The sequence below is a fragment of the Trachypithecus francoisi genome, unplaced genomic scaffold, assembly GCF_009764315.1.
Source record: "Trachypithecus francoisi isolate TF-2019V2 unplaced genomic scaffold, Tfra_2.0 Lachesis_group2, whole genome shotgun sequence".
Classification (NCBI taxonomy): domain Eukaryota; kingdom Metazoa; phylum Chordata; class Mammalia; order Primates; family Cercopithecidae; genus Trachypithecus; species Trachypithecus francoisi.
The window spans coordinates 93212577-93238435 of record NW_022681465.1 but is presented as its reverse complement, the minus strand read 5'-3'; the positions used below and the strand labels follow the sequence as shown (position 1 = coordinate 93238435).

Genomic DNA, 25859 nt, shown 5'->3' with positions numbered 1-25859 from the left:
CTTGCTTATTGGATTGTTCATGCCATTTTGAGGTCAACCCCTGAACACTGAACTTTGGTTTTCTAAGGCCCCTGTGCATTAAATAATTTATACGACATGCAGGACTTTAAATCCATTCCTTTTCTTCCTAATAGGATGGGATTTTGTGCACATGTACGTACTTACAGCTAAAAAATAAAAAATCAAACAGTTGTCACTGATCAAAACAACAATAATTTGTCCTGTGGGGAAAAAGAGAGAGAGAGAGAGAAAGAAAGAAGAATAGAAAAGAAAGAAAGAAAAAGGAACTGTCCAGCCCTGGAGACTAGAGCTGTTTTGATTGCACAAGAACATAATCAGTGTCAGGAACACAGTAAAGGAAATATTCCCAAAGGAAATCAAGATTAAGATGCACACTTCGGCCTCTTCCTACAAGCACCAACCTCCCAAGCCCACAGGTCATTTTGTTTGACAATGTCACATCGATTTACATTTCACATTGCACTCTTAACTTTAGAATCTTAATGTGCGGCTGGAATTAGCTGTATCTTTAGAGAAGAGTCTGATCTTGACGATGTCCTCCTTTGGAGAGACTTCCTAGTTGGTTTGTTATTTTGGTAAATGAGAACCCAGGAAGAAATTAAATCAATTTTATAGATACGCACGTGTGTGTGTGCATGTGTGTGTGTGCGTGCGAAAGTGTCCCTGCAGGACAGACATTAGGAAACTGTGCTTTGAAGACAACAAACCCTTTCAGGAAAAGGGTTCCATGTTCAAAAGGAAATGAGGAAATGTGACTTCTAGCCCAGATATTGCCAGGCCCACTTCCATCCTTGGTTTCGCCCCACGTTGGAGCTCAGGATTCTGGATATATTTCCTTCTGAGTGCCCTGATGGTGGCAGAGGGCAGGGTGGGGTAGAGCAAGGCATAGCCTGCCATGCGGGGAATCTGTGCTATTTCAGGGGCTTTCCTCCAAAGGCAGTCCGGAGGGAGATACCCCAGTGTCATAAACCCTGCTTCCTCCTTCCTTATGTGCCACCTCTTTTCCTAGTCCCACTACCTCAGAAGTAAATAACCATCTTCATTGGAAGTAACCTTCTTCCCTAGAGAGGTGAAGTGACTGGTCTATAGTCATGCAGCTATTAAGAGCTGTGACAGAAAGAAATCTAGCCTCTTCAGTTTCAGGTCATTGCATGTTCTTTCCTCCTACCTTGTAAGCAGAGCTTCAGTCTTTGATGTGGGCCCTGCGTCCTGGGCCACAGAACAGACTTAGGGTTCAAACCTCCCTGGGCCTCACCTGGCATTTCCACGCCAAAGTTGCATCCTGCCCCTCTCTGAAGGGTCACCCTCTAGCCTAGTCATTGTGGATGGAACCTACTCCTCAATCCCAACATCACCACAAACACCCACTGCCCCTACAAGGGACAGGAGGGCTGAGATTTAGGGACCCAAGTATAGATGCATAGATGCAAATTAGAATATTTTTAATGTTATGAGAATGATGGTGAAAACTCTTTGAGGACAAGAGTTATATTTAGTCTGCAAATATGTATTGAGAAGAATCCCAAAAAAAGTTGCTATTAAAGAAAAATGATAAAGATTCATGCACTTTAGTTGGGGCAGAGTTTAGGGGTGGCATTATGAAAAGTTATGGGGATTTTGAAGCAGCCTTTACTCAAGAGATGGTTGTGTGCTAAGGGAGAGAAGATTTGGAACTATTACTCACAATGCACCACCAGAAGATTCCAAGTAGGAGAGCCTAGGCAGAGAAGTTCCATGGGGTGTGGGAAGGTGGGGGTATGGTAAGAGACAGCATAAGAATAGCTGAGCTGAGGCTGGGCGGGGTGCTTGTAATGTCCAAGCTCATGCTTGTAATGTCCAGCACTTTAGGAGACCAAGGCGGGTAGATTGCTTGAACTCAGAAGTTTGAGACCAGCCTAGGTAATACGATGAAACACGATCTCTACAAAAAATACAAAAAAACCCCAGCCAGATGTGATGGCATGCACTTGTGGTGCCAGCTACTTGGGAGGCTGAGGTGGGAGGATTGCTTGAGCCTGGGAGGTCAAGGCTGCAGTGAGCTGAGATTGCACCACTGCACTCCAGACTGGGCAATACAGTGAGACCCTGTCAAAAAAAAAGAATAGCTGGGCTGGACACACTTCACTATTCACTACAGAGACAGCCATTCTCTCCAGAAGGCAGCATGAGGCAGAACCTGGCTGCCAGACAGGGGAGATTCTTCCCCATCTAGAGACCAAAAGGTCAAGCGTAGAAACTCAGTTGGGTAGATGTGAAGGATGCTGTGGGCCAGTTGACTCAGCCTCCATTCCTAACTTTCTCAGGGAGCCAGTCTATACTGTAGACACCAGAAAATGAAAAACTAACTTTCCCTTCCTCCATTGCAGGTAGAGTCCCTCGTGGGATTGGGTTCCGCCAATAAGAGCCACTTGCATGAGACCTTAACTGAGAGCGAGGTCAGTGGGATGGGAGGCACAGCACGAAGTCTTTACTTTGCTGGCTCAGATCATGGCAGAATGGTGGGCTCTGCCACAGACAGTGGGGGACGGATGTTCCCTCAATAATATCAGAGCATCATCCTGGGAACTGGAATTGTTTCTGAAAGCTCCAACTAGAGTCTGCTTGTTCAGCACTTCCAAAATGTTCATAGGCCAATTAATACCTGATTATTAATGCTCTCCTGTTTCAATAAACTGGAACAATTTCTGTCATCTGCATCACCATGGACAGTGGCCAAGATAACATATCTGACTCCCCAAATTGATCATTTTTTAGTACCCTCCTCTATGGGACAAAATTACTTTCAGAGATAATCATGTAATAATTATTAATTATTATTACTCTCATGATTCATTCATTAGCTTTAAAACAATAATTTAAACAGAATAAATTTTAATTTTCAGGATATTATTCAAGTCCAGTCAAATATCTCGTGTATGAACTAAAATTTGCATTTACTAAACTTCAAACACAAATTAAAATTCCAAGTGGTTGCGCAGAATGACAGAATTAAATTAACTCAGGTTTTGTATTTTGGCTTTGCAATTACAGTGCTATCATCCTTTATGGATTATTTAAATGCAGGCATACTTGCTACCACAGGGGCTGGAGACACACACTGTGCCTGAAGCCGGTTCGAACCATCTTGAACTATTCTGTCTTAATGGAAGTTCTCCTAAGTTACTTTCACATAGAATATAATATTAGTAAAAGGATAAGTAATTAACTGTGCTAATTTGAAGCATATATATGTATGTGCATATATATATGGGAATATATGTATACACACGCACACAGATGTATATGAATGTATAGAACTAAAATTCAATAGTCACCACAGCAATTGTTTAGGAAGTGGACAAACAAAAGATTTGTGGAAGGAATATTTTATCACTGACATTGTTTAGAATTACTGGCGTGGGGATAATAAAAAGCAAACTGACTCATAGTCGATTCTATTATTGGTTTTAAATTCTCTGCAGGCAATGCAACTGTGTGCATCTTGAGGGCGGGTGCACCCGCCCCTGGTTGACAGGTGGGGTGAGCCTGAAAGAGCCTGATCCTAAGCCTGAGGGCTCCAGAGGATTGTGGGCTTGAGGGGAAGTGGCGTGGCGAGGGGGGATTCCCAGACCCCAGCACCATCCCCACCAGATACTTCCCGCATAACAAGAGACCCAGCCTGAGCTGCTCATGACTCCCCAGATTCTCACATACTGCTGAAACATAAAGATCCCCACAAATTGCCTTTGGTGATGAGGAACCAAGAGCCCAAAACTGCTGAAACCCTGGTACCCAGTTCTCAGTAGTGAAGTGACTCACCCACCTCATGTGAGGGAAATGTGTGCTTCAGCACAATTAAACCTCGTCTCCTGCCACAGGCCCTTGAGGGCACACACAAGTTGTTGAATTTATGAATGGTAACTCTGCCAATGCCAAAATTCTACTTTAACCTATACCTGGAATGTCTTTGTTCGCTGGCAGGTGAGCTGCACCTTGGGTGTCTGCAGGGAACAGGGTGAGTGAAGGCCCCCACAGAGCTCTCAGCCTGTGAAGGCCCTGACCCAGGGCACTGTCTTTAAAGAGAGAAGTTTCTCTCTTTTCCCCTCCAAGTAGTGGCCACACTGAGAGACATCTGAAGTTCTCTGAGAGCAGAGACAGAGTTTATTTCCAGTGTCCTTCATGGTCCCCCGCAGTACAACTCTCATAAACGGTTAACTTCCTAGTTGTGGTAGAGTCAAGCTTGTCTTTTCTCCTCTAGTTGAGGGGTCTTTAGCATAAAGGGACAGTCTCACAGAAGATGACTAAACACATAAGCCAATTTTAATGCTGTATCCTGAGACCCCAAGGGAGTGCAGGGGAGAACATCTCCCTAGACAAAGGAAAGCAGCACCTCCCCACCCCAGGGGGGACACTGTGGACAAGATGCAGGTGGGCAGCACCCGATATCCAAGGACCCGTGGAAGGCTGTGACTTTTCTCCTCTGAGCAGCAGTAAGCCAGATGTCCACCAGCAGGTCCCAGAGACGCGGCCACAGCAGTAAAGCTGCATGCCAGCCTACTTGCCTGGCACTGCCCAGGAGAGTGCCACTAGTCCCCATCCTGTAGGACCAGTGGGTGCTGTCCTTCTCTATGCAGAGTGGCCAGGGAGGAGGGGCAGGGCCATCTAGCCATGTGGTTCATCCCTAGGTGTCTGGGAGCAGGAGGACATGCATTTCCAATCTAGCATCAGCACCCAAACTCACATTGTTGTTTTCCTGTCAAGCAGTGTTAGCAAGCCTTATATCTAAGGACTACAGGCTTTAATTACTCCAGGGAACAGCCTGGTGGCCAAACAAAGAAAGGCTTGTTACAAAGGCCCCTTTGTTGAAAGGGCTTTTGTCCCAGCAAGAGGATTGCTCCAGGCACCCCTTATAGGCCACCAGCCCAGAGGAGGGAAGTAATACTTGTCCAGCTAACCCTCGGGTGTTTCAGAAGACCTGGACTCCAGTCCTCACAGCCCAGGTTTGCTGGCAATGTAGTCTGCTGTAAGTCACATATCCTTTTTAAGCCCCAGTTTCCTTACCTATCAAAAAACAATCATTTATGTGAATGTCACCATCCTTTTTCCAGTCCTGGAGGCTGAGTCCCCTAGGCTGCTGGAGGCGCTGAGAATACTTGGTCCCTACTAGCACTGCAGAGAGGCGTTTACACCCCTCTCTGGCAGAAGCCACTTCCCATCTGGAGAGTCAGGAAGGACACCTCCTGTCACTCCCTAGAAACAGAACAGCAGGCTACTGACCTTCACCCAGCCACCAGTGCTCCACCCTGAACTCAAGATTCCAGGACGTGAGAGAAAGGCTCCAGGAGGAGAGAGATTTCTCCTTGGAAAGCTGGAAGAGCTGAGAGGAGAGTAGGAGGCAGTGAGGAGGGACCTGCAGCAGGTCTCAGGGACTGTACGGGGTGTGGACCTGCACTGTACTTTTGCCCCCTGACCCTCATTCCTGATGCTTTTCTGAGCTTGGTTCTCCAGCCTTCTGACAATTCCATAGGCTACTGGATAGATAGCCTTCCAGTAAATTCCCTTTTTGCTTAAGCTAACCAGATTTGAGGTCTGTTGTTTGTAACCAAGAGTCCTACCTGATACTGTGTAAGATATAGCCAGAGAGGAAATTATCCCAAAAATATATATTTTGGGGGGGAGGCACACCCAAGATGGCCAAATAGGAACAGCACCAGCCTCCAGCTCCCAGCGTGAGCAACACAGAAGACAGGTGATTTCTGCATTTTCAACTGAGGTACCAGGTTCATCTCACTGGGGCCCATCAGACAGTTGGCGCTGGTCCGCGGGTGCAGCCCAACCAGCAAGAACTGAAGCAGGGCAAGGCATCGCTTCACCTGGGAAGCGCAAGGGGGAAGGGAATTCCTTTTCCTAGTCAAAGGAAATTGAGACACACAACACCTGGAAAATCAGGTAACACCCACCCTAATACTGCGCTTAACCAAGGATCTTAGCAAACGGCACACCAGGAGATTATATCCCACACTGACCCAGAGGTTCCCACACCTACGGAACTTCCCTCATTGCTAGCACAGCAGTCTAAGATCTAACTGCAAGGCAGCAGCAAGGTTGGGGGAGGAGCGCCCACCATTGCTGAGGCTTAAGTAGGGAAACAAAGCTGCAGGGAAGCTCGAATTGGGTGGAGCCCACCACAGCTCAAGGAGGCGGACCTGCCTCTGTAGACTCCTCCTCTGGGGACAGGGTATAGCTAAACAAAAAGCAGCAGAAACCTCAGCAGAGATAAATGCCCCTGTCTGACAGCTTTGAAGAGAGCAGTGGATCTCCCAGCACAGAGGCTGAGATCTGAGAATGGACAGACTGCCTGCTCAAGTGGGTCCCTGACCCTTGAGCAGCCTAACAGGGAGACGTCCTCCATTGGGGCAGACCAACACCTCACACCTCACACGGTGGGGTACACCCCTGAGAAGCTTCCAGAGCGAGAATCAGACAGCAACACTCGCTGTTCAGCAATATTCTATCTTCGACAGCCTCTGCTGCTGATACCCAGGCAAACAGGGTCTGGAGTGGACCTCAAGCAATCTCCAACAGACCTACAGCTGAGGGTCCTGACTGTTAGAAGGAAAACTAACAAACAGAAAGGACACCCACACCAAAACCCCATCAGTACGTCACCATTATCAAAGACCAAAGGCAGATAAAATCACAAAGATGGGGAAAAGCAGGGCAGAAAAGCTGGAAATTCAAAAAATTAGAGTGCATCTCCCCCTCCAAAGGAATGCAGCTCACTGCCAGCAACAGAACAAAGCTGGATGGAGAATGACTTTGAAGTGCTGAGAGAAGGCTTCAGTCGATCAAACTTCTCAGAGCTAAAGGAGGAAGTACGTACCCAGCGCAAAGAAATTAAAAACCTTGAAAAAAGAATGGATGAATGGATAACTAGAATAATCAATGCAGAGAAGACCTTAAATGAAGTGATAGAGATGAAAACCAAAACACGAGAACTACATGACAAATGCACAAGCTTCAGTAACCAATTTGATCAACTGGAAGAAAGAGTATCAGTGATTCAAGATCAAATGAATGAAATGAAGTGAGAAGAGAAGTGTAAGAAAAAAGAGTAAAAAGAAATGAACAAAGCCTCCAAGAAATATGGGATTATGTGAAAAGACCAAATCTACGTCTGATTGAGGTGCCTGAAAGTGAGGGGGGAAAGGGAACCAAGTTGGAAAACACTCTTCAGGATATCATCCAGGAGAACTTCCCCAGCCTAGTAAGGCAGGCCAACATTCAAATTCAGGAAATACAGAGAACACCACGAAAATACTCCTTGAGAAGAGCAACTCCAAGACACATAATTGTCAGATTCACCAAAGTTGAAATGAAGGAAAAAATCTTAAGGGCAGCCAGAGAGAAAGGTCAGTTACACACAAAGGGAAGCCCATGAGACTAACAGCAGATCTCTCAGCAGAAACTCTACAAGCCAGAAGAGAGTGGGGGCCAATATTCAACATTCTTAAGGAAAAGAATTTTCAACCCAGAATTTCATATCCAGCCAAACTAAGTTTCATAAGTGAAAGTGAAATAAAATCCTTTACAGACAAGCAAATGCTTAGTAGAGATTTTGTCACCACCAGGCCTGCCCTGCAAGAGATCCTGAAGGAAGCACTAAACATGGAAAGGAACAACAGGTACCAGCCATTGCAAAAAACATGTCAAAATGTAAAGTCCATCGATGCTAGGAAGAAACTGCACCAACTAGCAAGCAAAATAACCAGATAATATCATAATGACAGGATCAAGTTCACATATAACAATATTAACCTTAAATGTAAATGGACTAAATTGTCCAATTAAAAGACACAGACTGGCAAATTGGATAAAGCGTCAAGACCCATCAGTTTGCTGTATTCAGGAGACCCAACTCACATGCAGAGACACAGATAGGCTCAAAATAAAGGGATAGAGGAAGACCTACCAAGCAAATGGAGAATAAAAAAAAGCAGGGGTTGCAATCTTAGTCTCTGATAAAACAGACTTTAAACCATCAAAGATCAAAAGAGACAAAGAAGGCCATTACATAATGGTAAAGGGATCAATTCCTCAGGAAGAGCTAACTATCCTAAATATATATGCACTCAATACAGGAGCACCCAGATTCATAAAGCAAGTCCTTAGAGACTTACAAAGAGACTTAGACTCCCATACAATAATAATGGGAGACTTTAACATCACACTGTCAACATTAGACAGATCAATGAGACAGAAAGTTAACAAGGATATCCAGAGATTGAACTCAACTCTGCACCAAGTGGACCTAATAGACATCTACAGAACTCTCCACCCCAAATCAACAGAATATACATTCTTCTCAGCACCACACTGCACTTATGTTAAAACTGACCACATAATTGGAAGTAAAGCACTCCTCAGCAAATGCAAAAGAACAGAAACTATAACAAACTGTCTCTCACACCACAGTGCAATCAAACTAGAACTCAGGACTAAGAAACTCAATCAAAACTGCTCAACTACATAGAAACTGAACAACCTGCTCCTGAATGACTACTGGGTACATAACAAAATGAAGGTAGAAATAAAGATGTTCTTTGAAACCAATGAGAACAAAGCTACAACATACCAGAACCTCTGGGACACATTTAAAGCAGTGTGTAGAGGGAAATTTATAGCACTAAATGCCCACAAGAGAAAGCTGGAAAGATCTAAAATTGACACCCTAACATCACAATTAAAAGAACTAGAGAAGCAAGAGCAAACACATTCAAAAGCTAGCAGAAGGCAAGAAATAACTAAGATCAGCAGAACTGAAGGAGATAGAGACACAAAAAACCCTCCAAAAAATCAATGAATCCAGGAGTTGGTTTTTTGAAAAGATCAACAAAATTGATAGACTGCTAGCAAGACTAATAAAGAAGAAAAGAGAGAAGAATCAAATAGATGCAAGAAAAAATGATAAAGGGGATATCACCATGGACCCCACAGAAATACAAACTACCATCAGAGAATACTATAAACACCTCTACGCAAATAAACTAGAAAACCTAGAAGAAATGGATAATTTCTTGGACACTTACACTCTCCCAAGACTAAACCAGGAAGAAGCTGAATCCCTGAATAGACCAATAGCAGGCTCTGAAATTGAGGCAATAATTAATAGCCTACCAACCAAAAAAAGTCCAGGACCAGATGGATTCACAGCTGAATTCTACCAGGGGTAGGGAATTCCTTCTGTAACTACTCCAATCAATAGAAAAAGAGGGAATCCTTCCTAACTCATTTTACGAGGCCAACATTATCCTGATACCAAAGCCTGACAGAGATACAACAAAAAAAGAGAATTTTAGACCAATATCCCTGATGAACATCAATGCAAAAATCCTCAATAAAATACTAGCAAATTGAATCCAGCAGCACATCAAAAAGCTTATCCACCATGATCAAGTGGGCTTCATCCCTGGGAGGCAAGGCTGGTTCAACATATGCAAATCAATAAATGTAATCCAGCATATAAACAGAACCAAAGACAAGAACCACATGATTATCTCAATAGATGCAGAAAAGGCCTTTGACAAAATTCAACAGCCCTTCATGCTAAAAACGCTCAATAAACTCGGTATTGATGGAACATATCTCAAAATAATAAGAGCTATTTATGACAAACCCACAGCCAATATCATACTGAATGGGCAAAAACTGGAAGCATTCCCTTTGAAAATTGGCACAAGACAGGGATACCCTCTCTCACCACTCCTATTCAACATAGTGTTGGAAGTTCTGGTTAGGGCAATCAGGCAAGAGAAAGAAATCAAGGGTATTCAGTTACGAAAAGAAGAAGTCAGATTGTCCCTGTTTGCAGATGACAGGATTGTATATTTAGAAAACCCCATCGTCTCAGCCCAAAATCTTCTTAAGCTGAGAAGCAACTTCAGCAAAGTCTCAGGATACAAAATTAATGTGCAAAAATCACAAGCATTCTTATACACCAGTAACAGACAGAGAGCCAAATCGTGAATGAACTCCCATTCACAATAGCTTCAAAGAGAATAAAATACCTAGGAATCCAACTTACAAGGGATGTAAAGGATCTCTTCAAGGAGAACTACAAACCACTGCTCAGTGAAATCAAAGAGGACACAAACAAATGGAAGAACATACCATGCTCATGGAGAGGAAGAATCAATATCGTGAAAATGGCCATACTGCCCAAAGTAAATTATAGATTCAATGCCATCCCCATCAAGCTACCAATGACTTTCTTCACAGAATTGGAAAAAACTGCTTTAAAGTTCATATGGAACCAAAAAAGAGCCCACATTGCCAAGACAATCCTAAGCCAAAAGAACAAAGCTGGAGGCATCACACTACCTGACTTCAAACTATACTACAAGGCTACAGTAACCAAAACAGCATGGTACTGGTACCAAAACAGAGATATAGACCAATGGAACAGTACAGAGCCCTCAGAAATAATACCACACATCTACAGCCATCTGATCTTTGACAAACCTGACAAAAACAAGAAATGGGGGAAGGATTCCCTATTTAATAAATGGTGCTGGGAAAATTGGCTAGCCATAAGTAGAAAGCTGAAACTGGATTCTTTCCTTACTCCTTATATGAAAATTAATTCAAGATGGATTAGAGACTTAAATGTTAGACCTAATACCATAAAAACCCTAGAAGAAAACCTAGGTAATACCATTCAGGACATAGGCATGGGCAAGGACTTCATGTCTAAAACACCAAAAGCAACGGCAGCAAAAGCCAAAATTGACAAATGGGATCTCATTAAACTAAAGAACTTCTGCACAGCAAAAGAAACTACCATCAGAGTGAACAGGCAACCTACAGAATGGGAGAAAATTTTTGCAATCTATTCATCTGACAAAGGGTTAATATCCAGAACCTATAAAGAACTCAAACAAATTTACAAGAAAAAAACCAACAACCCCATCAAAAAGTGGGCAAAGGATATGAACAGACACTTCTCAAAAGAAGACATTCATACAGCCAATAGACACATGAAAAAGTGCTCATCATCACTGGCCATCAGAGAAATGCAAATCAAAACCACAATAAGATACCATCTCACACCAGTTAGAATGGCAATCATTAAAAAATCAGGAAACAACAGGTGCTGGAGAGGATGTGGAGAAATAGGAACACTTTTACACTGTTGGTGGAACTGTAAACTAGTTCAACCATTGTGGAAAACAGTGTGGCAATTCCTCAAGGATCTAGAACTAGAAATATCAATTCCTCAAAGATCTAGAAGTAGAAAATACCCATTACTGGGGATATACCCAAAGGATTATAAGTCACGCTGCTATAAAGACACAAGCACACCTATGTTTATTGCGGCACTATTCACAATAGCAAAGACTTGGAATCAACCCAAATGTCCATCAGTGATGGACTGGATTAAGAAAATGTGGCTCATACACACCATGGAATACTGTGCAGCCATAAAAAAGGATGAGTTCGTGTCCTTTGTAGGGACATGGTTGCAGCTGGAAACCATCATTCTTACCAAACTGTCACAAGAACAGAAAGCTAAATACCGCATGTTCTCACTTATAGGTGGGAACTGAAAAATGAGATCACTTGGACACAGGAAGGGGAGCATCACACACCAGGTCCTATTGTAGGGGGCTGGGGGGAGGGATAGCATTAGGAGATATACCTAATATAAATGACGAGTTAATGAGTGCAGCACACAAACATGGCACATGTATACATATTTAACAAATCTGCATGTTGTGCACATGTACCCTAGAACTTAAAGTATAATAAAATATATATGTATATTTTATTCTGCCTATACAAATATACTAACCACAGCATTATTTAAAACTGTGCAAATGGGTTTTTTAATCCGCCTACACAAATATACTAACCACGGCATTATTTGAAACTGTGCAAATGGGAAAGCACTGGACTGCAGTGAGGTGGTTAAGTGGAGTCTGATCCATTCACTCGGAAAAGCAAGCAATCATCAGAATAATGGGTATGAAGATGATGCAATGACAAGGGAAGTGCTCCTAAGATCAACTGACAAATGACAACAGGATAAGAAACTGAATATGCAAGATGTGCCCCTCTCCCCCTACCAAGAATAGAAGCCCCCTAGGAGCTAGACTTTTGATCTATTTTGTTCAGGGTCCTATCTCCAGCAAGTGGCAATGGTAGACACTCAACTAACACTTAGAGAATGAATGAATGAATGAATGAACTATTTGCACAGGGGAGGAGTGGGTAAAAGCACCTTCAAATGCTGTTAGTGACTAGTACAGGTTACTCAGATTTTTTAAAGCTGTTGTTCTCTTTCCTCTAGTTCCAACATTTTCCATCATGTGGTTTTATTCACTTTCCTGAGAAGAAAAAAATGTTTTTCTTAGCCCAAACCATTGGTAGGTGACCTGACTTCCCTAATATTTATGTTCCTTCTTGAGAGGCCTAAGTTGCAACTAAGCAGGGTGGCAAGGGCAAAGGAACATTTGCTCTCCTTTCCAAGTAGAAATGTTCAGCTGAAGCAGTCATTAAGGAGCCTGGTTCTGCTGCCCAAGGAAACACTTCCTTCCCATGGGCAGCGAGCGCCGAGTGACCTTCACAGCCCCTGGGCTGGATCTTGGAGCAGGAGAGTCTGTCTGGGGCCATAAAGCGTCGCCAGGTGTCCAGGCCAAGTCAAAGGCCTTCCTGCCTTCCCCTGTTCCTGTCCGGTTGTCATCTCTTGCTTCCTCACCCGGGCTTTGTCACCGGTCCATGCACACTGCAGGGTCTGAACAATGGCAGACTCAATAGCCAGAGGGAGTTCAAAGGGGTTGATCACCCCTTCAGATTGACATTCAGCAGAGGCAGCCACTAGCTTAGCAAGTGGGATCCTGTTCCACCTCAGAGTGACTAAGCAGGGAAGTGGAGGAGTCAGCACTCCACAGAAGTCAGGAGGTTGGCTTCAGGCTGGCCATGAATTCTCACAGCAGGAAAGGGCAAAAGGAGATTAACCAGCCAGGTGAGCTATGAGGAAATGAAATCTGCTGCAGATCGCTGGGCAGAGCCAGCTGTGCACACCTGCTAAGATTACCATCTTATGACCACCACTGGCTTGCACTCACTATGATATTCTTTTTCTCTCTCTCTCTCTGTCTCTCTCACGCATGCATGTATTTTCAGCATGAAACAATGAAAATAAAATCATGCAAAGGAAAATGCCGAATGCAGAGAAAAGAAGACACATAAACTCACACGCCTGCAAAGGCTCAGATTCACTAACTTCATGCCCCTTTTTTACCTGCTCATATCAAAACATGCTTTGTCCTGGTTGGATCCAGCAAAAGACTACCAGCCCCACTCTCAGGGCACATCCTGCAGGCATTTTTTTCTGTTTTATAAATAGCGCTGCAGTGTTTGGTGGGTTGCTCACAGTTCAGGACCACCTGGAAGGAAGCCCCACTCAACATTGTGGGTTCCAGCTCTGCCGGGTCTCTTCTCCAAATTCCACGGGTACAAAACCAGTTGGACATATCTTAAGAGCTCTGAGTCCCAACTCTATGTGATCCCTCCTCAAGCTGCTGAGGTTCCGCACCAGCCTGGGAAAACCCTCCACCAGAGGCCTGTGTTCCAGCTTTGCTTGGCCCTTCCCCTAAGCATCTAGGTTCTATTAACTCCAGTCTCTTGCTTTGTTTCCTCAGCCCTTGGAGTGGTAGCTGCTCCCTGCAGTTCCTATCACTGAGATACCTCGGGCTTCCTTTTTTGCCTTTTCAGGTCCTAATACTAACCTAATAATCCCCTTTATTAAATTATCTCTGTTAAAATAACTATGGTGATCAACAGCTTACTTAAATAATGTTTACATGATCAAAAGATTTTCTGTAGTAGTATTAACAGTTCTGGTTTCCTTGGTTATTTTAAGTGTATTCAATTTAAATTAAATTCATTGAATTTTTTTCCAATTATGCTTTCATTTTGTAGTCATTAAAAAATTAAAAAAACTGGCGAGGCATGGTGGTTCATGCCTGTAATCCTAGCACTTTGAGAGGATGAGGTGGATGGATTACTTGAGATCAGGATTTTGAAACCAGCCTGGCCAACATGGTGAAACCCTGTCTCTACTAAAAATCCAAAAATTTAGCTGAGCATGGTGGTGGGTGCCTGTAATCCCAGCTACTTGGGAGGCTGAGGCAGGATAATTGCTTGAACTCAGAAGGTGGAGGTTGCATTGAGCCAAGATCATGCCACTGTGCTCCAACCTGGATGACAAAGGAAGTCTCTATCTAAAAAATAAAATAAAATAAAATAAAATAAAATAAAAATTAAAAAAAGATGGTGCTCTCCTGATTGGACTTTTACTGATACAGGAGAAAAGCTAGCAGGAAAAAATTAAACCCGCTAGTGAAGACAGGTTTCTGGGTGCTTTGACCGAGTGATCCATCTCCTCGTCACCAGGGATGGGAAAAAGAGCTTTACATCTGTTGTGTTTAAATGATATTCCCAAGGAACAGTGTTCAAGAGCTACTTGACGGTTACCATCTACTAAGCTGTTCAAGTTAATGACCATTATTTACTTAGATTCTGAGAAGTTTTAGATACAGTTAAACAATGGAGGAATATATGGTCTTTAAATAGCCAGGGATTACAGAACAAAATAAATAAATTCTAAAGAAAGAGAGTCTAAGTAAGGAAAAGAATACCCAGCTGGAAAGAGAATGCTGTAGAACAAATATACAGAAGGAGTTAAGCAATTTAGCTATTCAAAAAGACCAAAGGGAGGCCACCACACTATAAGTCGGGGTGGGGGGGGGAAGCGACTATTAAAATCACAGGTGGTTGCAATAACCACACATACATTCGGTGCTGAATTTCCAATCCCTCTCTCCTTACTTTGGGAGCAATTAGTCTCGGGTGAAAAATTGCACTTGTAGCTAATTGCACCTGCAATTACCTACTTCCGGGTGCAATTAGCCACTTGAACCTAATTCTGAGTGTGCAAGTGTTTAATTGCATATGTGAGGAGGTGATTCCAGACACAGTTAGTTGTGCCCCCAGTCTTTGCACCTGCAACTAATTGTGACTAATAAAACAAGTCTTCATACAAGTCAGGTTGAAGGTACATATGGTGACCCTGTTTGGGGAACCAAGAATTGGATTGGTTGGGCTAATAGAAGTACAAGTGCACTAAAGAGAACAAAGGGACAAATTATTTAGAAATTGTCATTCTTTGGATCTATGGTTACATTATCCATGTCCCTTCCTGCAATCATGCTCCTCTCAGACTACAGAATATAAAGTCAACTGATTAAATGCAAGCATCCTGTCTTGGCTGATGTAGTTCTTTGTAAAGATAAAAGTAATTCTTCTGCTGACATTGAGGAACATCCATAAGGTGCAGGTCAGAACCATGTTGCAGCCAATTCTCCATTATTTGTGTTAATTCCGATGAGGTTATTCAAAACATTGGGCAACAGGTATTTATTGAACTAAGTCATATCACGAATCCAGAAATTAACAGACATGGCTCCTGCCTTCAATTTCATGTCAGTTCCACAAATAATTATTAAGTGCCTACTATCTGCTTGGCATGTCGAGGTGCTCATTTACTTATTAGGAACATTCATTTGTTCTGTCTTTCTACAAATGCCTATTGATATGGTTTGAATGTTGTCCACTCCAAATCTCATGTTGAAATGTGATTCCCAGTGTTACAGGTTGGGCCTGGGGGGAGGTGATTGGATCATGAGGGCAGATCTCTCATTAATAGTTTAGCACCATCCCTTTGGGGACAAGTGAGTTCTCACTCAAGTTAGTTCATGAGGGACCTGGTTGTTTAAAACTCTGGGACCTCCCCCTTTTCTCTCTCTTGTTTCTGCTCTCACCATGTGACATGCTGGCTCCTCGTTGCCTTCCACCATGATTGTAAGCTTCCTGAAGCCTCACCAGAGACAGATGTTGCAGCCATGCTTGTACAGCCGGCAGAATCGTGAGCCAATTAAACTTATTTTCTTTACAAATTACCCAGCCTTGGGTATTTCTTTACAGCAATGTAAAAACAGCCTAATAAACCAATTTATCAAGCCTTCTTGGAACTCACATTCACGTGGGAAAGAGAGATGCTAAACAGCTGTTTATACAATTAATGTCTTCATTACAGGGGCTAGGAGAGTGCACAACTAGGGCCTGCCCTGGTAAGAGTTTATGTTAGGGTGTTCCGAAGACTTGACACTTGAGCTGAGATTTTAAAAATCACTAGGGGCTACTTAGAAAAGAGAGGGACAGCAGGATCCAGACAGGGAGAATGAAAATGCCAAGGCTCTGAGGCTGAAAAGAACTGCCCAGAATTGAGAATGGAAAGAAGGCCAGCGTGGCTGGAGCGTAGTGAGGGGGAGAAGTGGTTGAAGGTTATGTGATGAGTGAGAGGAGTTTCCTCTGGGTTGCCAAAAATGTGCCTCATGAAAGAACCCTGCCAGAATGAAGGGCATTGCAGGGCCTCTCAACACAGCCAAGAGAGAATCTTGATGTGAGAAATTTTTCTGTCCCTCTTCCTCTAATCTCACCAATACCAGCCTGGATCCTGGAAGAGCCAGAAGAGAGATGAGGTAGAGAGAGAATAAAATTGCCAATCAACCCCTCCTTCCCAACTGCATGAACCTGAGCTTCAGCTGATATCACTAACTTTGATTTGCAGGTGAGATTGAAGTTTGACATTAAGCGGAACTGGACCTTTAACACTGAAAAGAAATCTCATTATCAGAATTGAGGCTTTTCTAGTAGTTGGAAGCAATCCAGAAAGCCAAGGCATCTGCAAGAGATGTCGCCAAAGCACAGGAAGTAGGGACCTGCCTGAGCATATCTGAAGCTGGGTAGGAGAAATGTACAGCCTCTTTGTGACTGTACCCCCTTGAGCCAGCCTATTCCACCAGTGGTACATAGGAATAATGCATATGATACCCCAGAGCTGAGGCCCCCCAAGGCAGCGAACTTCCACAAAGATAAGAAGGACTCATAAGATTTGGGTGGAGAAGAGGAACCAGGCACTGCAAAAGAAGAATGATGAGAACACAGGAGAATGAAGTTCATTCTCTATTGGATGGGAAGGCTGGAGAAGTCTGGCCTGGCTAGAGCAGATGTTCTGAGATGTGAGAAGCAATGTTGGATAGAACATGAGCTAAAGACAGATGGAAGGAAGTCTTGAATGCCAGGCAATAGGAGTTAGGAGCCTCTCGCATCAAACCTGGCTCTTCCTCCAGATTCAGAACAAGTAGCAAAATAACTTGGTTTGAGCTTAAAGTGAGAGGCTCATCTTCCTGAGCTCCCTTCAAGGGCTGAAATGGTGACCTTTTCCCCAGTATTTCTTCTCCGTGTACTGTCTAGTGGAGATGATGAGAAGTCATCACTGTGAGGACATTACCTCCCCATCTGAACCCCTTCACCAGCACTCCTGGCCAAGATGGTACATGTGCAGTGCAAGTCTTCAAGGATTTGGGGAGAGCAGTATAACCCCTTCTTTTATGCCTTTTTCTCTTTTGGCAAAAACTGACTCGATGCTCACCAATTAGATTAGAGTCATGTCACTGGATTCTAGTCAGGCGGCCAGTACAGGGCTGGCCTCTAAAACATTCAACACAATATTCCACTCATTCTCCCCTCCCAATATGTGAGACTGAAAATAAAGGACCCTGCGATGGTGGAGACACATGACAGCAAGAATCTGTATCCCTACTCAGAAAGGAGCATCAGACTGGCATCAGACCACAACACTAGCAAGAAAGAAACATGTGCTTGGTTGAGCCACTGAGATGGGGTGCTTCCTCATCACTGCAGTGCAGCCTAGTCTATTGTAACAGATCTATCCACCTCTGACCCCAGTGTTCCCCATCATCTGATTTCTCTCCCTTCTGTACTCCTTCTGTAGCCACCTTGGCCTCAGTCACTTCCTTACAGCAGAGTATTCACCGTTGCAGCAGAGGCAGGGGAGGAAGACCCAAGAAGGGAAGACCTGGACACTTCTCTTCCCCTAGCATGCTATTGCATTGCCTCTCACCCTGGCTGTCACTCTCTCTGGAATACTCTTCCTCTAGATGTTCACTCCTGACTTCTCTTCAGCTGAAATGACTCTTTCTCAGAGAAGGTTGCAGGCACCACCCACCCACAACTTCTAAACACAATACTCTTTCCTGCCTTCATAGTAATACATTATTCATGAAATTATCTCATCTGTTTATTGTCTTTCTCCTTGTAGGATGTCACCTCCACCAGAACAAGGACTAGGTTTTGTATGTTGCTGTTCCTTTAGTGCCAGAACATGCCCACCCCTGGTCAGTAAATAAGCATTAAGTGAATGAATTAATAAGTGAAAGGCTGTAAGTACTTTGACCTCCAGGTTATCTAGTCTCACTCCCTTTACAGATGAGGAAATTGACTCTTTTCCCAGAAAAGAGGAAGCAGAAAAGCAAAGGCAACTCTCCCTTTCTAGCTGTTTCTGGAGTGCTGAACTTAGATGTGATTTATTCAAATGAAAACTCTTGGGAAATTGTTTCAGAGGGATCCATAAAACAAATGTCATTTTTACCTAGAGAATTCACCCAACCTTCCAACCAATTTCAAATATAGTTCTTTAATGCAGATTTGACAAATCTGAAATCTCTTACACAAAGCCATTTATCATCTAATGTGCACCCGCCCTGCACCACAGTTTAAGTTATAGCTTTTTAATGGGGTAAAACATTTCAATGAAATCATCAAAATACCTTAAACCAAAACTGCTTATAAGATATTGATGAGTTTCAAGCATTGATTCCACCCCTGAAAATATCAACCTTGCCATTGGCACCATGGGTACTTCTAATAAAAGCAGCCAAGGAGGTATAATGAATATCTAATGAACCATTTTGTATGTCTATGTTGCTTCTCGAATTGGAAATAAATCAATGAGCCTTACATTATGCATATTTTAGTGATATCTCTATAAACAATAATCTTGTTTTTCTATCATAACTCGAATGTCATTCTTTTTATAATATAATTGAAGATTTAATAATTTATTATATAGGTTGCCTTCCCGTTTAAGCTCTAGGTTATGTGTGTATACATAATACACATAGGTTGCCTTCCCCATTTAAGCTCTAGGTTATATGTGTGTGTGTGTATATGTGTACATATATATAGTGTATGTATATGTGTGTGTATATGTGTGTGTGTGTGTGTGTGTGCATATATATATATACACACATAACCTAGAGCCTAAATGGGGAAGGCAACCTAGTCCAATGTCTGATTTTTAAAAATTTTTAAATGTCCTTGTATGTAGAAGCTCTGTGGGTCCTAAAAGTAAACCAAAATGCTGACATTCCAGGAGCAAACATAGGGGCACATGAATAGTAACTAGTAAACAAGTCCTAGATGCTTCCATGAATAAAATACCAGGAGAAGGCCTAGATCCAGTGCCAAGGGCTAAATGAAGACTAACAGAGGTAATAATCCTGCTTCACAGGCACCGTAACTGAGCCCACGCTCACCTGGCCAGTCAGGCCAAGGCCGGTCTCCTTGGGCTGGAACAAGTTCCCCTGGGAACAGTGTGGTGTGTTCACCTAGAGACCTCTTCCTGACAAAGGTTTCGGCTGTGTTGTCCCACCCGCTTCCTCAGCTGAACATGGGAAATGGGGCAAGTTGCTTCCCCTCCTGCTGGCTCAAATCCTATGACCCAAAGCACGGTCTCCATCTCAGCAACTTCCCTTCCAGAGGCCAAATATAGCCATCCCTTTCCTGGTTCACTAAAATTCCAGTCAGACTGCTGTGCACAGTGACAGACGGCCAAAGAGCATCTCACCAGCCCAGCCACAGCCAAAAATAACAGCCACTTGGTTAGCACAGACTGTGGAGTTTTTCTTTTTTTCTGTTGAGACTTCATACTGAGTTATTTTTTTGTTTTGGTTTTGGATTTATTTTTGTTTTTGTAGTTTGAAAGTAGATAGAGTAACTGAAGAAGTGGCCACACCAACTTCCTACATGAGGTTCCTGGGTTTAGTTAGTTCCAGTAGTGATGGGTCATGACCAGAAAGGTACTCACCTCTTAAATCTCCCCAGCCACCTACCCCAAAGGAGGGGCTGACAAGTGCGCTTTCTCCCCACTTCATCCAGCAGTGCCTCCTGCACACCCTAGGTCATGCTGGGACCCAACCACCATGCTACATTTTCTCTTGGGTCTCGTGGAAGGAAGACTGGGGGAGGCTCTCCTGTGGGCTGGGTGGGGACATTTCCAGACTTGCACCCATGATGCTTCTGGGCAGTAGACAGGCCCCAGCCCCAGGCTGTCAGTCTGGTGCTCTCCTCAAGTTCTAAAAGGACTTAAATTATTAATTTATTTATTTAAAAATACACAGTGCTGAACAACAACCAAGCCCACTTTTGATCTGCATCATGACACACAAGACTCTTGTTGGCCAGGTTTTGTGCAAGCCAACAGACACATCTTATTAAATCTTACCTAGCCGGTGACATGAAATTGGAGCATGCTAAAGAGATTTAGGCTGAGAAAGATGATTTTCTTCTCCATGCCCTGTTTCCAAATGCAATGAATAATAAGCAATTTTGCAAAACTGTAACATTCAACTGTTGGAACATCTTTGTACTTTTGTTCTTCAAAGGCAGAATGTTTTCTGGAATTATGTTTCTACCTGAGGAAAAAAAAATACTCCTTCAATTTCTACATGTGCAAGCATATCACACAGATATATCTCATTTCTTGTCATGTTGTATGCCGTCCCAAGACCAATAAATAATTTATGCATTAAATGCATTTATCAGCTCTCATGTGTATGTGTGTATATATGTATATAATCTCCTATGTGTTAATGTCAAAGATGTCTTCTACATTAACGGAAAGCAAGCAACCTCTTGGGTGTTTCACCACCATGAAATTAGCTTTGCATCTTACCCATCAAATGAGTGAAACGTGAGAACAGGTCCCTGCTCTTTACAGAAAACTAAATGCTAGTCTACAACAGAAGAGGAGTTACAGTAGGAATTTCACATTGCATATCTGCTGAAATTGCTCACCTCCCTTATTTTTTCTTCCAAAGAAGGTCTTTATTACTCCAGGGCACTTAGATTGTAGAGGGAATACGGCTGCTAAATTTCAACTTGTTCTATTTAAGTTGCCTTTCCTTTGCTTCCCACTTTGAGTATTTATCATGCTTATCATTAAGAACTGCTTTTGAGCCCTCGCAGTGCCAAGCCTGGGACCAGGTGCATGCGTTTGGCAGTCCTCACCTCCACTGCCATCCACAGGCTCCAATTTGGATTTAACAGTGGTCATCATTCACATCCTCATGACAGCAGGATCTAGGGGTGCCACTAACATGATAACAGGCAGTGAGTATGAGCACTGGCAGCAACTGCTTTCGGCAAAGTCACGTGGCTGTACCTGGCTCCTGCTTGCTGTTCTGAGCCTGTCCCCTCTTTCCACCCATCTTCCCCATTTAGAAGGCTTCTGTGTTTCAGTGATGCCATGAAAGAACCTCCAGACTGATCGAATCTGAGAGGAATGGAACTCAAAAATAATCTAGTCCAACCTACTCATTTGAAAAATAAGGAAATGGAGGGCCTGAGGGGATAACTTACTTGGCCGCACTCACACAGGTAGTTGCTGGCAGAGCAGAGACTGGAACTAAGTATTTGAACCCACTTCCAAGGCTCTTTCCACCATACCAGTGGCTCCCAACATTTGCTGGCACAACTCACAGTCAGAAGGAAACTTTACATCCTGATTCACACATATACACACGTATGCAACTTATACAAATGTTTTACAAAACAGTGCTTACTATGTGACACCCTTTGATCTTTTTTATTGTAGTAGATTCATTTTAAAATATTCTGGAGATTGCTTAACAGCACGTAGACTCAAATTGGAACAGTACAGAGAAGATTAGCATGGCCCCTGCACAAGGATAACATGCAAATTTTTTCCATATTTTTTGTACATTTACCAAATGTTACTTTTCTTTCCAGGGATAACATTTATAGGTATACAGTCCTATAGTTTGCATTTTCTTAGTTAGATACATCCACTGAATATTTAGGAGGATGGGGGTTGACTTAGATACAGAACAGGGTCCCTTTTAGGTCTAAGCATCATGCTCCTGGTCAGGAATGATCTTCCTGTCTACCTGTCCTCAGATTAGAATGATCTGAAAGACAGAATGATCTAGTAGACAGAATACTGGACTGACAGTCAAGGCCCAGCATCTAGTCCTGGCTCCACCAACTGCTAACTGTGTAACTTTGAGCGAGTTTCCTCTGGGTTCCGTTAACTCATCTGCATGATCAAGCTGTTGCTAACTGACAGAGTTCTGAGGAGTAAATGAAATAATGCAAATTAAAGCAATAAAAAGCTCTACGCACAAGACTTGTCCTGGAATAGCAATGATCTTCCATTCTCACATTTCAGAGAAATATGGTATCTAAAGAGGTTTCTGGATTCTCATCAAAACACCTGCATAATGTATTATGAATAAATTTGGTAGATTAAAGAAAAACCATACCCTGAAACTACCTTGTTTTTAAATGTTTTTGCAGGTGTTTGAAGAAGAGGGGCTCACTCCAAATCTTGAAGATGTTCAGCCTCGAAAAAGTAAAGTCATTGTGACCAAAGATGATGCCACCACACCTTTAAAAAAGAAAGGTGATGAGCATCAGATGGAAAAACACATTCAAGAAAGGTCAATACTAGCGAGTATGAATGAACACATAGCAAAAATTTCAGATGGAACAGCCATGCCAAGGGCTTGTGGGACAGGTGAGGCCGAGTGAATAAAAAGAAGCAGCCCCAGAGACACTCAAGGTGGTTCCAGCTGCTTGTGAAGGAGGCTTCTTTCTAAGAGGTGGCTGGGCTTGGTTTCGGTGTATTCCAGTTTGGGACTGATGAATTGCAACTAATAAAGATCAAAATACTGATACAGAAATTGTTTTATAAAACAGTCAAAATGCCTGCAGTGACCTTCACAAGAGCAGAAGTTAGGAGGATCCCTGACAGCCGAGAACATTGTGCAAAGCCCCTCAGAAGTTAGTTGTGAAGCCCTGCTGGGAGATCTTTGGCTGCACGGGGGAGAGGGATGGCGGGGAGGGGGACAGGCATAATCATCACTATTATGGTATAGGAAGGACTGCTGCTTCTCTGCCTGAAACAGAGAACACCTGTTTCAGAGAAGAAGGTGTCAGGAAGATCCTAAAGAGAAGGACCCTGGCACAGGCAGTGTGGGTGGAGGTGGCATGGGAGGCAGTGAGTTCTAACTCCTTAAATAGTGCTTTATCACTACTCAGGAACTGTTACAGGAAGCTCAGAGTTGTGTTTCTCACCAATAATCTCAGAGAAATCACTTCAAAAAAGAGACTAAAGAACAGGTTGCAGGTTTCAGTAAAGGGTTCCATTTGACAAGGTATATGATGGTTGATGGTTTGTAGTTGTCATTGTCCATGCCTACTGATAACTTATTTTGTGTTTTTGAATGAAAAGACATTTATACATTCCTTACAATAATAATAATGTTAAAAAGCTGGTGATGCTCACAAAATCGATTCCACAAATCCCAAGCAGAGTGTGTGGAGGCAGCGCACACTGGAGGCGCAGCCGGCATGAGCAGCCCTCTGCTGTCCCCTCCCCTCCCACAGGCTCCCGCCAGCTGCTCTGACCCCTGAGACACCCACTCCTGCTGCATCCTTCACATCCAAAGGCTCTTCCAGTGCCTTCTGGGACCTTGGTTCCAGGGTGAGCAATGCACCCAAGCTTGTGGGGAGGGCGGAGCACTCCTTTCTCTTCCTGTGTCCGCAGGGACTGTGGCTCTCCTGGGTGCTGCCCAGCCTACCCCAGGTAGGGAGCGCTTCATGGCCCCATCCTCCTGGGGACTGGAAAGGGCTTTGTGTCCTTCCAACTGTATGTAAATCCCTCTCTCTTTCTCTCCCTTAGCCACCTGGTTGCCCAACACCACCTGAACCTTCCATTCACATCTTGGGAACTTACCATCTTCTTTTCTGTCCTAGATCTTGCCATCGGCATGGACACTTCAATGTCCCTCCCTGTGGGCAACACATCCAATACATTTGCTGTCCCTTTCTTTCCCTCCCTCACCTGGTGACACCCCTAACCTGCCAATGGCCTAGAGTGGTCCCACCTGAGATATTTTCAACCTGTATCTTGATGCCTCACCACAGCCTCCTCTCCTGGGATCCTGGTTCCCTTCAACCCACTGCCCCTGACTTTCAATCTCCCTGAGCCCATCCATCCCTGCTCTTCCCATTTCCTCATTCTCTCATCCCCCTTTTGGTTTTGCTTCCTTCCCCCTCCCGCCTACACTCCAGGTCCCAGCACAACAGCCCCCTTTCTAAACCAACAGACTATGAACCTGCTTTGTAGTGCACAGCCGGCAACGAAGCAAGAAAAGAATCAAGCACATAGCCCCAATATGTTCATAAATCGAATACATTTTACTACTGGGCTGACATTTTCTTCATTTTAAAACGTATCACAAAAATGGAAAGGCACAAATGACATGATTTTAGAAGACCAATATAACAAGCATTTCAGTTTTTCTGCCCATTCCCATTGGAGCATTTTATACAGCCCCTGAGGGTGTGTGCACTCCAGTTTAGGGACCATAGCCCTAAACCCTATCACTCTTCTCCCTCTGTCACATCCACCCTACAAAGCCATCCCTGAGCCCATCTAGTCATGAGTGTCCTGTTCTGTGCCAGGTGGCTAAGTGGTGCTAGAAGACACACTCAGTCCCAGGTAACCTCTGGATATACTCTTTCAGCTCAGGGCAATGCCACTGAGAGCCTTCAAGGGTCAACAGTCAAGCTAGTCTGCAAGAAAACTTCTTTCATCTTCATCTATTGCCAGCACCCAGCACAGTGCCTGGCACTAGCCTGTGACCATGAATGCATTGATCTGTGCACACATGTAGCATCCACATCACTCTGCCTACGTGGTTACCAAGGCATGAAAAGCACAATAGAGACAGCCGTGACAGGTCAGGACATCCCAGCTGGGGCGCATTTAGTTCTGAAGCTGTGTGAGGGTGCCTTACCCTCACAGCACCTTTGTCTGCCCATGGTGGCCCAAGCAATAGACTGGCCCTCAGGATGTGCCTGAGGCAGTTTAATTAAGGCCATTTTGACACCTTAACTATTCCAGGAGGTTGTATGGAGGTGAGAAATAGGGCTTTTTCAATCTTCTCTTTAATACTTGCAGCAACTCTGGCTCAGAGCACAGCTGTACCCCCTTTTCCTTCAGATGTCGCCTCACAGAATGATGCTACTGTCAAAGGAAAGGGGTGAGGAGAGTGACAGAGCTTACACAGCAGCCTCCAGTGGACACAACGTAGACTAGATTTGAGCAGGGCCTCCAGGGTAAGCACAAGGAGAGGTGCTGGAAGAGCCCAGGAGATGTGTTTGACCTACCTTCATCTCTGGACATGAAGGGCATCTCTCTCTCTCTCTCCCTCTCTCTCTCTTTCTCTCTGCCTCTCTCTCTCTCTCTCTCACACACACACACACACACACACACACAGAGACAGAGAGACAGAGAGAGAGAGACAGAGAGAAGACATCTATGGCACTTTCTCAGGAGGTAAAGATGATTTAGGCAAAATTCCCTCACTTCCTACAGTTCTTTTATCCTCTTTCTCCCTTCCTCGTCCAGTGTTTCTTAACGACTGGTCATGGACTGTCCCCTGAATCAAAGTCACTAAAGCCCTGTTATCAATGCAGATTCCTGGCGACATCTCAGTCTAAGAGAATTAGCAACTCTGAAACTGGAGCAAGAGACTCTGCATTTAAACAATGTTTTGCCCATT

At 43.7% G+C, this 25859-nt stretch overlaps 1 protein-coding gene and 1 pseudogene across 2 annotated transcripts in view; both read left to right on the top strand.

Annotated features, from left to right (window-relative positions):
* LOC117065174 (60 kDa heat shock protein, mitochondrial-like) overlaps positions 1-22970 on the top strand; it is an 80239-nt gene extending 57269 nt beyond the window's left edge. Inside the window, exons 4-5 of one of the 2 annotated variants that reach the window (XR_004429850.1) lie at positions 2388-2456; positions 22585-22970. Coding sequence is in view for 1 of the 2 variants with exons in the window: in XM_033179663.1 (XP_033035554.1) it covers positions 2388-2456; positions 22585-22818 (303 nt within the window). In the remaining variant the exon portion in view is untranslated. The remainder of the gene's footprint in view (positions 1-2387; positions 2457-22584) is intronic. The other variant, XM_033179663.1, reaches the window with a different exon arrangement.
* LOC117066180 lies at positions 21890-21984 on the top strand (annotated as a pseudogene).
* Positions 22971-25859: the final 2889 nt, after the last annotated feature.